The following is a 16367-nucleotide window of genomic DNA, read 5'->3' as shown; positions in this document are numbered from 1 at the left end:
CAATGGCCAATTTTAAAATTATAGCAGCTTTTAAACAAAATAAGAATTTAAAGGATTATTTAGTACATGCGTCCTTAGGCAGTAAGAAAAAAGACAAGTTAGATCATCTGTACAAGAGGGTGAAATTTATAAGGAATGTACATACAGGCCAGGGAGCCCCTGTTTGGCAAACATTGGGGCTTGAATCATCTAACCTGGTTTATGCTATTGAATGCAAGATCTGTTGCAGACTGTATCGGGGAAACCGGTAACAGTCTGTTACAGAGATTAAAACAACATATGTACTACATGAATAAAACTGATAAACTTACCGTTTTGTACACTCATTTTAGAGAACATGGCAGCGATAATCTTTTCATCTCGGGCCTGGAATCCGGTACCTGTTGGACAAAAAAACAGAGATTAAGAAAAGAAAGACACTGGATGGAAAAATTGAAAACAATCTCCCCCAGTGGTCTGAACGAAAAAGTCTAACCGGGTAAAAAAAAACGGAAAAAAATAGGGGATGACCTGTAAGGCCTGCAGAATCAAGTATTTTAGCACTTATGCCTTTGTTTGTGTATATGTGTAATTTAATGGCACTTATCAGAAAATAGCACTTCATTGGCACTTCCTTGATTCCGTGTAGGATCCTTACAGGGGTTTTAACTTAATTTATTAACCTACATCCCTTAGGGCCGGCTTTTACCATTGTCCTTGAAAAGTATTAAATGAAATGAAATGAAAATAACATAAGAAAGAGTATAAAAAACTTACCTGTTGGTACTTACCTGAATCTTTAAGAGAGAGTGGGGGTTGGTTTTCTTTGTGAGCCCGTGCATTCCACCTGCCGTACACGGCAGATGGAGTTTATATTCCCCTAACTTAATCCTGACCCTATTCCTAACCCTATCCCCATTTCCAAATCTGAGAGGATGGTGCAGGTTATGCTACACAGAGTGGATAACCTCGGGTTGGAACAAAACTGTAGTGAGAGGGTTCAGTTTGTTCCTTCTTTACCATCTATTCCTGAGGTTGATTCTGCTGAGGTTGATTCTGCTGAGGTTGAGTTCCATCCAACGTTTGACTTGGGGTCGGTGGAAGACATCATATCAAGTCCATCTGAGGTTGTGAGTGGGCTAGTAATTGGGGACGGTTTGGATTTGGTGACAGAATTGTCTGTAACTAGACCGGTGCTCTGGAGTAATGTAGTGATGGAGGATTCTGATTCTATCTCCTCATGGAGGGCTAGTGGGACAGTAAGGTCGCCTGAACCCCCTGAGGGGTCAGTAGCGGAGAGGGACCTGGGAGTGGATTGCCTTTTGGAGAAATCCACCTCAGTAGAAGATGTTCCATCTGGCCCTTCATGTAGCTTGGACCCTCTTGATGCTGCTTCTCCTCCCCCCCTACAGATACCAACCCGCCATATGAACACCTACCAGAAAATCCTAAAGTGGTCTTTGGAGGTTAAGAAGCCTGTGTTGATTGTGGGTGATTCCAACTTGGCGAGGATCCCTAAATACAACTATCCATCAGTCCAGATTGATAGCTTTCCTGGGGCGCAAATACATCACTTAAAGGGTACCCTACAAAAACTGGACCTTTGCCCTTCTACTCAGAAGCTAGTACTCTCCATTGGCCTTAACAACTGCCTTAGGGAGAACCTGAGTAGTACGATTAAAAAGCAATTCGGTCTGTTGACCACAATGGTAGAAAGGATCTTTCCCAATGCTGAAATCTTTGTGCCATTAATTCAATTCTCTGCAGAGATTCCAGCGGGGGCACATCCTCTAATACAGGAGGTTAACACATTCTACGAACAATCGTATAGGGTGTTGAAAGGGGTGGTTGGGCATCGTTTTAAGGTGCAGCCTCACGATCCAGTCCATTGGACTCAAATGACTGCTTCCGAGATTTTAAATAGTTGGATGGAACAATTAAACTAGAGGCTGGGGGACCGAGAGTACTCACCCCCATACACTCAAATATTTCAAATGTTTTAAATTTGTCTATTCTGTATAACTTGCAGGAGGCTGAGCGAACACTTTTAGAGAGGGGCCTCTTTTTTATTCCCACTCCTTTGGGGGTTGACAAGGACTGCTTAAAAAGAGATCTTTCTGCTTACCACAGAAGACTCAAATTAATAGACCATTTTAAAGAGACTGATAACTCCGAGATTGTTTGTCGAGCCCTCGAGATGGGAACCTGATTCGGTCTCTGAATCTCTTCAGAGGCTGATCAGGCGTGACTCTCGGGGACTTGACAGCATCTCGTGTAATATAAGAGAAGAAAGAAACCTCTCCGGAGAAGAACGGTTAGCGTTAAAAGAGTTAAGACAAAATCAAGACATAGTTATAAAACCTGCGGATAAGGGGTCGGGGATTGTCATTATGGACAAAACTCAGTATCTGACAGAGGCACATAGGCAACTTAACGATGCCAGACATTATGTGCCTTTGACTGGGTCCCTCCAGTTGGAGACCCAAATCCAGTTACGAGAGATTGTCCAGAAACTCTATGAGAAAAAGCACATATCTGCAAAGCAAAGAAACTACCTTTTTGGCCCATATCCTCCACGTCAGCGTAAATTTTATTTACTACCCTAGATCCATAAAGATCCCGTGACGTGGACGGTCCCCCATGAGATTCCCCCCGGTCGCCCGATTGTTTCGGACTGTGGGAGCGAGTTTCAAAGGATAGCAGAGTACATCGACTTTTTCTTAAATCCCCTGTCGCAGAAACATAATAGCTATGTAAAAGATACATACAATTTTGTGAACAAAGTTAAAATAATAGATGCCCCAATGGGAGCAATACTTTTTACTCTTGATGTAGACTCGTTATACACAAATATTGACACACAACTTGGTCTTAAAGCAGTCCGACAAATTTTTAATGAGTTTAAGGATCCGGCGAGACCGGACGAAGCCCTTCTCTCCTTATTAGAACTGGGTCTGACGAGAAATGACTTCGAGTTCAACTCCAAACAGTATCTCCAGGTACATGGGACTGCGATGGGGAAGAAGTTTGCTCCCGCGTATGCCAATATATATATGGCGAATTGGGAGCATTCTGTCTTTCCCAAGTGTTCTAAAATCCCACTATTGTATGTCCGGTACTTGGATGATATTTTTGGAGTGTGGGGACGTTCGGAATCGGAATTCCAACATTTTATTAGCGTCTTAAATGGACACCATCCAACCATTAAATTAAAGTACAAAATGCACCTGGAAAATATTGAGTTTTTGGATACCGAGGTCTTTAAAATACAGCGGGGGGATGAGAGTGGTGGTCTAGGTACCAGGGTTTACTTCAAGCCGACCGATACCCACGCCTTGTTACATAAAACCAGCTTTCATCCTAGGCACACTTATAGGGGGATCGTGAAATCCCAGCTTATAAGGTTCCATAGGATATGTACAAGAGTGGAAGATGTCGAAGTGGCAACACGGGTACTCTTTAAAACCATTAGAACACGAGGGTACAGTAGGACATTTCTTCGCTCTATTAAAGCGGAAGTACAACAGAGCTTTAATAATAGTAATACATCCAACAGAGTGAATCGAAATGAAAACATTGTCCCCTTGGTGACCACCTTCTCACCAGCTTCGGTACAACTCAATTCCTTGGTGAAAAAGAACTTTAAAAAGCTACAAAATGTTATGGAGCCCTTGTCAGATTTTAAAATCATATCAGCTTTTAAAAGGAATAAAAATGTAAAAGATATGTTGGTTCATGCTTCCTTGAGTAGTGGGAAACAACAAAAAAAGAATGCATATTTTAGATCGATCAAATATATTGCAAATAAATACACAGGTCTCAGTGCTCCGGTTTGGCAGACCTTTCAATTGAGTTCGTCGAATCTGGTGTACGGGATCGAGTGTGGGGTTTGTAATAAAGTGTATGTTGGACAGACAAAGAATACTTTACACCAACGTTTGAAACAACATATTTATTGTATTGATCATTCACAAAAAATTACAGAAATATATATGCATTTTAGGAGTCATGGCAGGGACAATTTAATGATTTCTGGACTTGAGTCTGGGGTAGGGTGGTCCGATGCACAGAGATGGGCCACGGAGAGACGTTGGATCAAAAAATTAAAAACGGTGTTACCCAACGGTCTGAATGAGGAGGAATAGATTTCTTTCTCATTGAGATAAAACTCTTGTTTGCCCTTTGATTTAAAGATCTGGTTCTAAATTGTTCCAACCCCGGAGACTCACTTGTTGTGGAAGGTGGTGCGCTTCTGGTCCTGTGTACCATCGATGGTACACAGGACTCTGAAAAGAGGATTCAGTTTTATTTTGAGAAGGAAGAGGTGTAAGACTTTCTTATGTGCCCGTGCTCTCTGCTTGCCCTTGTGGTAAACAGAAATGTAATTTCCCCTAACCTAACCTTGACCCCTACCCAATTCCTAACCCTAACCTTAACCCTTTCCCAATTCCTAACCCTAACCCACCCTCTCACCCCAACTCTGATCTCAACCCTAGCCCAGCCGTACTATCACACCCTATACCAGACATCTCTCCTAACCCTAACCTTGACCCCCCTACAGACACACACATCCTACCCCTCATCACCACCTTCTCAAAACACACACAACATCTACACCACAAACTGAAACACAACTTGACCACATTACAAACAACACTCCCTGCATTCCAGAACACCACAATCATTTCCGCTTATAAACCTAATAAAAACCTCAAGGACTTACTCATCAGAACCACCTTCACCCGTCATCTCAAGCCCCCCACTCCCAAAGAAAACATTTATTTCAGGCCCCAGCACTTCATCACCAACATCCACAGCCACCTTTCAGCCCCCAACAACCCCCTTAATTTAGACACCCCCAACTTAGTATACGCCATCACCTGCACCATCTGCCACATCATTTATATTGGAGAAACCAAACACACACTCCGCATACGCCTCCGACAACATCTCAGAAATATACGCAACAATAAACTCCACACACACCTAGTCACCCACTTTCAAGCACACAACATTGCACATCTCAAGACTTGTGGTCTGGAGGGGAATCCAGGCTGGTCCAGAGCCCAGAGAAAAAGAGCAGAGCGGCTGTGGATTTTAAAACTGAATACTCTTTTACCCACAGGGCTGAATGAGAAATTGAATTAAAAAATAAAAAACTTTTTTACCCCCTTGTGTCTCCCTGTCTGTTTCCTTCCCTCCCCCTGTTAGTTTCCTTTTATAACTGTAAAAGTAATTATTAACTATGTATTTATTATTGACTATTTATTATTTATTTATTTAAACACTTATACTCTGTATGGTTTTAGTTTATTAGGACTGGTATCTTCTTATTTGTTTCGTTATTGTGTTTTTATCTTGTGTGCTTTTTACTACTTATGTGTTACCTTTTACTTCTTTTACCTAGCACTTATGTATATAACTTTATTTCACCTTTGCTTTGTGTGGTTTTATAGCACTTCACCTTTTAGCACTTACTTTTTAGCACTTTTACCAGTCCTTTTATACTATTATTCCACAAGATTGTATTTATTATGTATTTGTCTTATACCCCCCCCCCCACCCCACCCCCATCCCAGCCCAGCCCCCTCCCCCCTTCCCACTCTCCCACATACAGACACTTACACTGCACACAACACCACATTGACCTCTAGGCCAACGCACAACAAAGCAAAACATATGCACCCATTACCCACACCCTATTCTTAAACCTAACCCTAGGTTTAAAGTGCATGTGAATTACAATACTGACGTGTAGTTTGTGGTGAAAATGAATCTATTATTCCATTGGTGAGAGGAAAAATAAAGATCTGATGAAACATTCGTATCTTTATGTTAATGAGAATCAAAGAGCTACGTGCAAACGCGCAAATATACATATATAATATACTATAATGAAACCTGTGGCTTATATAAAATAAACTAATATAAATAATACATATAATAATATAATGAAACCTGTGGCTTATATAAGCTGTAAATTGCTGCAAATTGTTCCATGGGAGACCAGGTAGGCAGCTGTTGAGCTGGAGTGCCTGTCAGTCAAGTGGGCGTTCAACACATTTAAAAATGATTTGATAGGGAGAGCCTTCCCCCTAGAGACCGACCACTGCATCTTGAAGTGGCTTGGGCGCATGAAGGACTCGAATGCAGGGATAACACATTGGGTTTTTGCTCTGCAGCCCTACCGCTTCACAGCGCGGTGCAGAGCAGGTAAACAGGACATTGTGCCTGCCATTTTGTCTCTCCATCCCACCTCCAGAGGGGGCAGGAAATGTGAAAAGTTACCTTCACCCTCTCCACCATTCGCAGTAAAATGGAGTGTATCTGACATTGCCCGCAAGAGCGGGAGAGAGAGACATTGGAATCATACACACAAACACACACCTAGTCATGAATTTCACTAGCCACCTTTGCCATGCAGCTGTGTGAGAGTTGGTGTGAGTGCAGGAACTTACTCCAGTGTGTGGTTCTAACACAGTTTTCCCACGCTGTAACATAAGCGTTGAATCCACCATTGTCACTGTTCACCTGTTTATTTTGATTACCATCCACATGATATAGTGCGTGCAGTACCCACTACTGCTACTTCAATGCGAAAGTGCGCGCCGCTAGGGAGTGGTATTTCTCCACGTCCCAAAGGGAGGGAGAATGGAATTGGCATTAGGGGTGTTTGATGTGATGTTTGTTATGTATGTATGTTAATAATATGTGTGGTGTGTGTAAGGGGTCTAAATATTGTAAATGTATGTTTGAGGGTGCATTGGTTAACTTGGTGGTGGTACTACCACTGGTAGCTGAGTTGGATTTTGGTTCTGACGCGTGTGTATAAAAGATGAGGAGTAGAGGTGATTCCAGTTGGTCCCTTTTACCGTTTATTGCAAATGGTGGATAAAAGTTGTTGGAATTAAAATAAAAGATATTAAACTAAAGAGTCTTTTGTCAAAGCACAGTTCATTACAAAGTCTTGGCACACGGTCAAAAAACTGTTGCCTTCCTCAGCCACGCCCAAATGCTGTGGCTCCTGGCTTTTAAGGCCTTTCCCCCTTGGATACCACCTTCAGCCTCTCAGGTGTGTTCAGGTGTCCTCTAGGTGGGGCAAATACCTATGGCCATGGTGTCACGCATTCACTGTAGATACAAACACACACACTTGCTCATACTAATAAAGAAAGAAAACATAAGAATCAAGATAAAGGTACATTTGGCTCCTACAATTCCAGTAACTAAAGAGAAATCCTTTTTATATCAGATTGACTTATTTGTAAAGGAATATTTAATGTGGAACTAAATGTGAATGGATTAATGAGTCTACATATCTATGTTTATATGTTTATAGTTTGGATCTTTCTGAATTTTAGAGAACACTCGGCATGCTGCGGGTCCAGGATGATTCCCCTCCAGCCAAAGCTCTCTGAGGGCTGATGGGTTCTCACTGCTGATAGTAAAGATCTGAGTGAGGGGTTGAAGCCTTCATCTGTAATACTGCAGCTCATCAGGCTGGAGAGAGAAAGAAGGAAAGACTGAGCTGAGGTACACATGACAACAGAGAGGGAAGCAGTTATTACCTCATGTGTTCTGTGCATGCTGGACATGTAAGACATCAGAATAAACCACATACATATTTCTGAAAGGGGAGAGTATAAATTGTTAGATTACATAGATTTAGTCATATGCAATCACAGCAAGGTCCATTCTGTCAATATGCATCTAAGGCCTCACAGACGGGTGCAGGCCTGTTCCCCAACCATTTGGCCCCTGAGACATCAAATAGCTATTGTCCAGGGTCAGGAAGGAAGGAACAGCTGGAGATCAATGGTTGCCAGGACCCCAGACAGACACTTAATTAATTGAGACCTAATTGAGTCAGACCAAATTAGGTCATACTTCCTACTTTCATTTATGGACACACCTTTAATTTCTCGGTATTGTTTACATGTTAATTCCATACTATAAGAGTCACAACCTTTTTGTAATGAGAAGAAGAACAAGCAAGGAGACCGACTCCTCAACATGCAGACGTGCCTTGTGCATGCTTGTGTTGTATGGAGCCGATCGTGGCATGTGATTGAATAAACACATTCTTTCGCTAAGCCGTCTTCCACAAGTCTGTTATTCTGAACAAGCTAACTTGAACCAAGCGTGGGCATCCGAGGATTTTGCCGGAGGACAGCACAAGCTTTCATTTACAGCATAAGCTTTCATTTGGTGTTTCCGACCCAGTTTCACGATAAAGGAAGAAGAGAAGCTTCTCAATTCAAACGGTGAGTGCATCTTTTATTTATCGCTGAAAAAACGAACAGAAAGTTGCTGTGTAATGGATTAGAGGCAGTTAGCATGAATAAGGTTTTGTAAACTAGGGCCTACAAGTGATATGGTTTTTCTGAGACAGATCATTAGTGTGTAAGTGTTACGATTTCATAGTCGTAAACATTTTGAGTTGTATTGTTAAGGGTATCTATTATTAGTAATATTACCTTTTCAGAAAACGATACATAAGTTAACGGTGTAGGCTGTGAACAAACGTTTGATAAATGACTTGGGACTGAGGTCCGTGGTGGAAATATTCCAGGTGTTGAATTTTTACAGGGTGAAAGACGCTGTTTAGAACTCGCAGTATTAACAGACTGAGCGGTGACTGCAGTGTAGGATTTAGTTTGAAAATTATACCGTTGGCTTTTGCGCACAGAAGTGGCATAGCAAGGTATACATTTTTCAGAGTGAGCGATTTGATTTGCTGTCCGAGTAAACTGTATTAATTGCAACCATTGGATGGATAATAGTAAGGTGGGTTGCAAGAGTCATTTTCATAGCGTTGTGTTTTTGAATTGCCGGCAAAGGGATTCAAACTGGTAGTTCAAGCTGGCCGTTGTCCGAGAGCCTATGAGCTCGCTGAAGTGAAGAACTTCTGTTTATTTGGTTTATTAGAGATTTACTCAAATGTCCAGTTGCATAGTTTTACTTTTGTTAAAGGTATTTTTTTGTAACATCCGTTTGAAGTTTTAAGAGGGAGCATTACATTGCTGGAAGCGAAATGCACTTGTTTTGCTGTTAAAAATCAAAAATGTTCATGAAAAATTTTAGCCAGACCGCAAGCGTCCCTATTATGGAGATGGGCGATTTGGCAGTGCGTGAGTTTGACGAGAATACCATGATTAAGACAATACGAGTTTTTTTAAATAGTCATCTCAAGTTGAATGAGACTGAGAGAAAGATTGAGCTGCAATACAACATTCTGCCCGACCACGGTTTTTGGCCACTTGATGACATCAGACGCAGTTTTGAAAAGCTTTTGCACGAGAAGGATAAAATCAAACTATCTCTCGTTACCTTGGATCAGATAATGCGCCGTCAGAGGGCACAAGAAAAAATTGAATCAGACAGAATTCTGAAGATTGAGAGAGATAAGGTATCGTCACTTGAAGGTGAATTGGCAAAAGTGAAACATGAAAAGACTGAGCTAGAATGGCGCAGCATAGTTCGAGCAATTGCAGATGATGTGAAGACATTAAAAGCAGGACAGGCTAAGAACGAGGCAGACATAGCAAGCCTAAAAGAACCCGGGGAGAGACGAGAGGCTTTTGAAACGATGCCAATGCTAATTGCTAATTGTGGGTCAAAGGACATGAATGACTCAGGTGTTAATGATGGCTTGGCCAAATTGAGACCTTTGACATCCAGATATACTGGTGGAAATGTACTGCACTCTTATAAATCTGCAAAGCCGCAAGATATTGACGAATGGTCGAAAGATCTGCAACATCCGCGTAAAGCAGGGATGGATATTTGGTCCAAGATTACCCGGTTGCAAAAGATTTATCAGTTGCACCCATATGATGGCGTTTCACTTTTATGCACTGTGTTGAACAACACTGAGGCTGACAAGGTGAAGCGAGATGTTGATGTTGGATTAGGAGAGGATCAACAGAACCTAGTTAATGGCTGGAAGGCAGTCCGTGAGTGGATTCAGGAGGCTACCAATGCGACTACAGATTGGGGTAAAATATCTGGTTGTAGACAGATGGCTAATGAAGCGGTGGATGATTTTGCCCAAAGATTTGCTGAAGCATTTTTAAGACATTCAGGCATGAGCGGGATGACAGAGGAGAATGTTATGACCAATAACAACGGTGCCTTGAAGGCAAATTTCTTGCATAATACTGTCCCTGAGCTCAGAAGTATTGTGAAGTTGACCACACCCGGCTGGGAAGACACAACGTTCACCTTTGAGATGCTTATTAGTGTAGCAAGGCGAATGGAACGTGACACAGAACAAAAGATCAGAGGGGTCTGCATCCATGGCACACACACAGATCCAGAGTGCATGTTTAGAAATGAGAAATTTGGTAATCAAGGTGACCCTAGACGCATCAGAACTAGGAAAATAGAGACATCTAGATGCAGGTCGGGAAGAAAATCACATGATGTATGCCGTAAGTGTAAGAATTATGGCCATTGGGCTAGAGAATGCAGATCTCAGGGCAGAGGCAGACATGCTTCTCATTTTAACTATAACAACAGAGATGATGAAAGCATGGTCAATAATTATCAGAAACGAGCCCTTAACCACCTGGATATTTGCAATGACGAGAGTCAGCACGGTACAACATTGACGAGAGCAGTCCAGAGAGCCAGAGTGGTAAGGAGGTATCCAGAGCCACTTGATGGGGAACATACTTTGAAGTGTGAAAGACCACTCAAAGTAGGTACACTTTGTTCTGCTGCAGTCACTGTACAGGGAGAACTGATGCCACCCACAGCACATAATGCATGGCCCCAGAACAACCCTCTCTGGTGGCGTGCAAGGAAAAAACATGATTACGGCTAACCTCAAGTCATGCACTTTTGTGTTAATCATAACATTACTTTTAGCAATGATATGATGATTGGATGGGAATTTAGATGATGACTTGTATGGACATGACTATGAGATAGGGGTTAATGATAAAGGTCAGATCCCTAGTATTAAGGCAGTTTAAATGTTCAATGTTGTGTTTTTTTAAGTTTGTTTGTTCTGGTCATATGAATGAGATGCCACATTCTTGGAATATGTGATACTGCCGCTGTTTTCTCTGTTTGTATTTCAGAACAAGTCCAAGGTGCAGCATGAGGGGAACTGGAACGCAGGAACCATTGAACCGCTGCACTGACCAAGCCATCACCGTTGTCCAGATTGACCTCACCCGTTGGACAGCAGTGACGACACAACATTCAAAGCCTGACATCAGAAACTGATGGACCAGAGATGCATATAGTCGCCACTCACAGCATGTGGAATGCATGGGTCGCTGTGCAAAAGCAGGACTGTGAAATAATTTGACTCAAACAAATTAAGGGGATTTTTTGCTTTCACCTGTTAATTCATAACCCAGAGCAGCTGATTTGACGACATCAGCTGGCAACATGAGAGTGACGTCGCCAAAGTGCATCGAGTGGATGGAAATTATCATCCTGACTATGATGATCTTCACCCCAGACGTCTCCTCCTCATAGGATAGCCACCAAGAGACGGACGTCAAGGTGGCTATGAATGGGAGTATGTTCGTTTGTGAGAAACATGCCTATTCACATTTACCCCCGGACTGGAGCAGGAGTGCTGTACTTACATAAGAATATTTCCACATACATACAGGACATTTACACAAATGTAAAGCGTTTGAAAACGCAACCTGGTTGGGGTGGGTAGGTTCATGGGGAGACTACTCTGGAATCATTCGGACGATTATGTCTTTATGTTTATTGTTCCCATTTTGAGCGTTTATGCAGTGATCAGATTTTCTATGTATATTATTGTCAGGATGACTACAAGACCGCCACACATAGCCCACATTAAGAGGGATCCCATCGATACTACATCACAGATTTAATCGCATATGAATAACAAGGATGGTACCTAGTCGCCACTTGCAGCTTGCCGAGGGGTAAGGATTGCTACATAAATCGTAGAATCATGAAAGAATTATCCCGAAGAAGGTTTTTCGCTTTCATCTGTAAGATAAGGGACTTGGTACCCATATTAGAAAACAAACACCACGAATAACCACTACACTAATGATTAGCCACTACACTATGGAGATATATGTGTTTGTTTACATTTTTCTTTGTTATTTGTTTATCATTTTTTATTGTGATCATGATGTAAGAATATTTGATGATCAAAGGGTGGGGTTGTTAGATTACATAGATTTTAGTCATATGCAATCACAGCAAGGTCCATTCTGTCAATATGCATCTAAGGCCTCACAGACGGGTGCAGGCCTGTTCCCCAACCATTTGGCCCCTGAGACATCAAATAGCTATTGTCCAGGGTCAGGAAGGAAGGAACAGCTGGAGATCAATGGTTGCCAGGACCCCAGACAGACACTTAATTAATTGAGACCTAATTGAGTCAGACCAAATTAGGTCATACTTCCTACTTTCATTTATGGACACACCTTTAATTTCTCGGTATTGTTTACATGTTAATTCCATACTATAAGAGTCACAACCTTTTTGTAATGAGAAGAAGAACAAGCAAGGAGACCGACTCCTCAACATGCAGACGTGCCTTGTGCATGCTTGTGTTGTATGGAGCCGATCGTGGCATGTGATTGAATAAACACATTCTTTCGCTAAGCCGTCTTCCACAAGTCTGTTATTCTGAACAAGCTAACTTGAACCAAGCGTGGGCATCCGAGGATTTTGCCGGAGGACAGCACAAGCTTTCATTTATAGCATAAGCTTTCATTCATATAAATGTACAAAGTACAGTATGTGAGTGTAATACAGCAAATGCTTCGTGTTTCAAAATTATGTGAAATGTGTGTGTGTCTCTATATTAAGACCACATATGTTGAATGTGTGTATGTGAGAGGTAACATAAAAAAATCCCTGTCAGCAGTCAGATCATGGTCTTGTGATACTCACTTTAGTTTAGCATAACATACAAAAGAGAGAAAAGGACACAAACTCTGTGTTTCCTTTTAGATAATAAAATGTTGCTTAAATCAAGGAGAACAAAAAAGTAATTGATCATGCTATTCTTCTTCAATGTATTCAGCACTCAGTTGGCCTCCAGTGTACAGCTTTTGATTGGATCTCATCCTATTTAGATCCTTTTCTGTTTATATCAATAGCCTCCCTTCTGATGTAAGGTCCATCTTATATGGGGTTCCTCAGGGGCCAATTCTCGGTCCTTAGCTTTTTAATTTGTTCACGTTACCACTTGGATCTATCATCGGCAACACACCATCTCCTACCATTCATATGCTGATGATACCCAACTTTACTTATCCATCTCCTCTGATGACCCCAGTCCGGTAGATGATCTCACTTGTTGTATCTCCGACATAAAAAATTGGATGGCCCAACAGTTTCTAAGGCTAAATAATGCCAAGACAGAGATTCTGGCTGAGGCCCTGATAAATCACTTTCAACCAATTCTAACCTCCCTCTGGGAAAAAAACATGTGAGAATGTTACAAATTTAGGAGTGACTCTTGATGCAGATCTTAATTTTCAAAAGCATATAACTAACATTACTAAGACAGCCTTTTACCACCTGTTACGTACAGTGTTCTGTATGTCATTTATGTTATACATGTTATAGGCTTACATGTATAGTGTTCTGATTTGTGTAGTATGTTTGTGTTGTTCTGTCTCCTCCTCCTGTTTTCATTCTCCAAATTCTCAGATGTGCACACCTGGTCCCAATCACCAAATCACCACACCTGTTCCAGATCTCCCATCAACCATTCCCCTTTAAATAGTCCTGTGTTTGTTTGTCAGTGTGGAGTGCTTTGGTTTGAGCTGTGGCAGAGCTTTAGTTGAGCGCTGTTGGCTTGTTTTTTTGGAGTGTATTTTGCTAGTGGTTGCGAGTGCTTGGCTTCTTTGTTGGTTTATTGTATTGTCTTTAGTTATTACACATTTGTTTAAACCTTATTACTTTAGTTGTTAGCAGCCTACTTTAGTTTTGTCTTTGTCTTTGTTAATTCTTTTGTTGTGCGCACAGGGTCAATAAGGATAGGTAAGATACCCTGGGGTTTACATATTTCATACACGTAGGTTTACCTGTTGTTAATACCCTAGGTTAGAGTGAGCACCACCCACTGTACTTTTTGGGTGCAAAGCACCTGTCAATGGGGGGGTGGGTTTTGTTATGTTCTTTTCTTTGGTGCCACTGACAGTCCTTGTTGATCCCTGTGTTGCCTTTTTGTAAATAAACGCTTTATATTGACTTCACCTTTTGTCTTGGATTTTGTGTGACTGCACCCTCACTTGCCCAAACCTGTTGCCCTTATGTTGCGTCCTACTCCGAGCCACCAGGGGGCGTAACATAAATTGGGGGCTCGTCCGGGATCCTTGATCCTTTTAAGCAACGGGTTTGATGAGTGTTGGTGTGCAGTGCACATGTCAAGTCAGCTGGTAGTGTTGGTAAAGTTTTGGCTTAAGGCTATTTGAGAAAAAATGAGTACCTTTGATCTTGAGGGTTTTCTTAGTGATCCTTCTGTGGATCAGATTGATCGCTTCAGAAAAAAAGATTTGTATGCCATTGCAGCACATTTTTCATTTGAAGCATCAGCAGGTCTGCTTAAAGCAGAATTGAAAGAAGCTGTGATACAGATGTTAGTGCACGAAAAAGTGCTTGGTACTGGCAGCGGTGCGACTGCTAGTGAGCCTACTATTTCCCCATCCTTGTCTTCTAGCTCAGAGAAGGAGAGCAGGGAGGAAGAGGTAGTTGAGAGAGGGCTGGTTGAGGATGAGCCAGTTCCTGTAGATACCGACTCTAATGTGGAGTTAAAGCCTCCTCGTACTGTGCCCCGATTCTCTCCGTTTTCCTTACCTAGGGTAAGTGATGATGCCCGCCATAGGCTACGCATAGCGCGTTTGCAACTGGAGGCTGAGAAAAAAAATAGAGATGCCGAATACAGTCACAAGTTGGCTATTCGAAAGATGGAGCTAGAGATGGAGGCGAACACCGCCAACAGAAAAATTGAATTAGAGATAGCTGCAGAAAAAGAGGTGAAGCTTAAGCGCCTAGAACTGGAAGCTGTGAGTTTGGCTCAATCACCTGGTCATAGGTCCACACATTCTGATCCCTCCACGCCTACGACAGGTTTTGAGGTGAGCAGAAATGTTGTTTTGGTACCTCAATTTCGTGAGGCGGAAGTAGATGCCTATTTTACTGCTTTTGAGCGGGTTGCCACCTCACTGAAATGGCCAAAAGAGGTCTGGTCGATACTGCTTCAGTGTAAACTGACAGGTAAGGCCCAGGAAATTTTAACTACACTTTCTCTAGAAGAGAGTATGTGTTATGAAACGATCAAGACAGCTGTGCTTCGTGCCTACGAACTAGTGCCTGAGGCATATAGACAGAAGTTTAGAACTTTAAAAAAAATGTCTAATAAAACCTTTGTTGAGTTCGCCCGCGAGAAGGAGACCTTGTTTAATCGATGGTGCAAGGCAAGCAACACAATTAATTTTAACACTCTGTCACAATTGGTTCTCACTGAAGAGTTCAAGAATAGTCTGCCTGATCGTATTGTGACGTATCTCAATGAGCAAAAGGTAGGGACATTGGCGGAGGCTGCTGTGCTTGCCGATTGAGTTTGTTTTATCGCACAAACAAACTTTTGTGAGTCCCCGATATGAGAGTAGGTCTTTTACGCCTTCTGCCTCGGCTAGAATGCCGTCTAGTCCTCCACGTCCATTGCCACTCCGCTCCACTGAGGAACGAGAGTGTTTCTATTGTCACCAAACAGGTCACGTAAAGAATGACTGTTTTATGTTAAAACGCAAGCTGTCACAGCCAAGCAAACGACCAAAAGAGGTTTTGTTAGTGCGAACGTTGGTCCAGTGTCCCTAGCCCCGGAGATGGAGGGTGACAATCTGGAACCCTGTTATAAACCGTTCATGTTGGACGGGTTGGTTTCTCTCAGCGCAAATTCTTTGAATCAGTGTCCAGTGCGTATCCTCAGAGATACTGGCGCAGCACAGTCTTTTATCTTATCGGATGTGTTACCTTTTAGTAATGACTCTTTAAGTGGCTCTAGTGTGCTTGTGCAAGGGATTGAAATGGGGTTTGTGTCTGTGCCTCTCCATGAGATACATTTATCCTGTGACTTAGCAAATGGAGTGTTTAAAGTGGGCGTGCGCCCGTCTTTGCCTGTTAGAGGCGTCACATTTCTGCTAGGGAATGACATCGCTGGTGGCAAAGTGATGCCAGTTTTAGAAGTTCTAGAACGACCCGAGATTTTGCAGCCTGATGTGTTGGCTCAGGACTTCCCTGAAGTGTTCCCTGTGTGTGTGGTCACCCGTGCTCAAGCATGTAGTTTGGGTGAAGCAGTTGTTTTGTCGGATACTCTGTTCGCGACTGAGTTGACCGGCCAGATTGTTTCTCCATCTGTGTTT

The 16367-nt window shown here is 42.2% G+C and overlaps 1 protein-coding gene across 1 annotated transcript in view; it reads right to left on the bottom strand.

Annotated features, from left to right (window-relative positions):
- Positions 1-4728, bottom strand: part of LOC308382148 (protein NLRC3-like) — a gene marked incomplete at both ends in the record, with an annotated part of 33269 nt that extends 28541 nt beyond the window's left edge. The window contains 4 exons of the mRNA XM_080859834.1: positions 312-380; positions 2535-2653; positions 4209-4265; positions 4703-4728. Of these exons, the coding sequence (XP_080715960.1) occupies positions 312-380; positions 2535-2653; positions 4209-4265; positions 4703-4728 (271 nt within the window). The remainder of the gene's footprint in view (positions 1-311; positions 381-2534; positions 2654-4208; positions 4266-4702) is intronic.
- Between the last annotated feature and the right edge of the window lie 11639 nt (positions 4729-16367).

Source organism: Sprattus sprattus (assembly GCF_963457725.1).
Source record: "Sprattus sprattus genome assembly, chromosome: 21".
Classification (NCBI taxonomy): Eukaryota; Metazoa; Chordata; class Actinopteri; order Clupeiformes; family Clupeidae; genus Sprattus; species Sprattus sprattus.
Note: the sequence above shows the minus strand (reverse complement) of the source record. Positions and strands in the feature narration are given on the sequence as shown.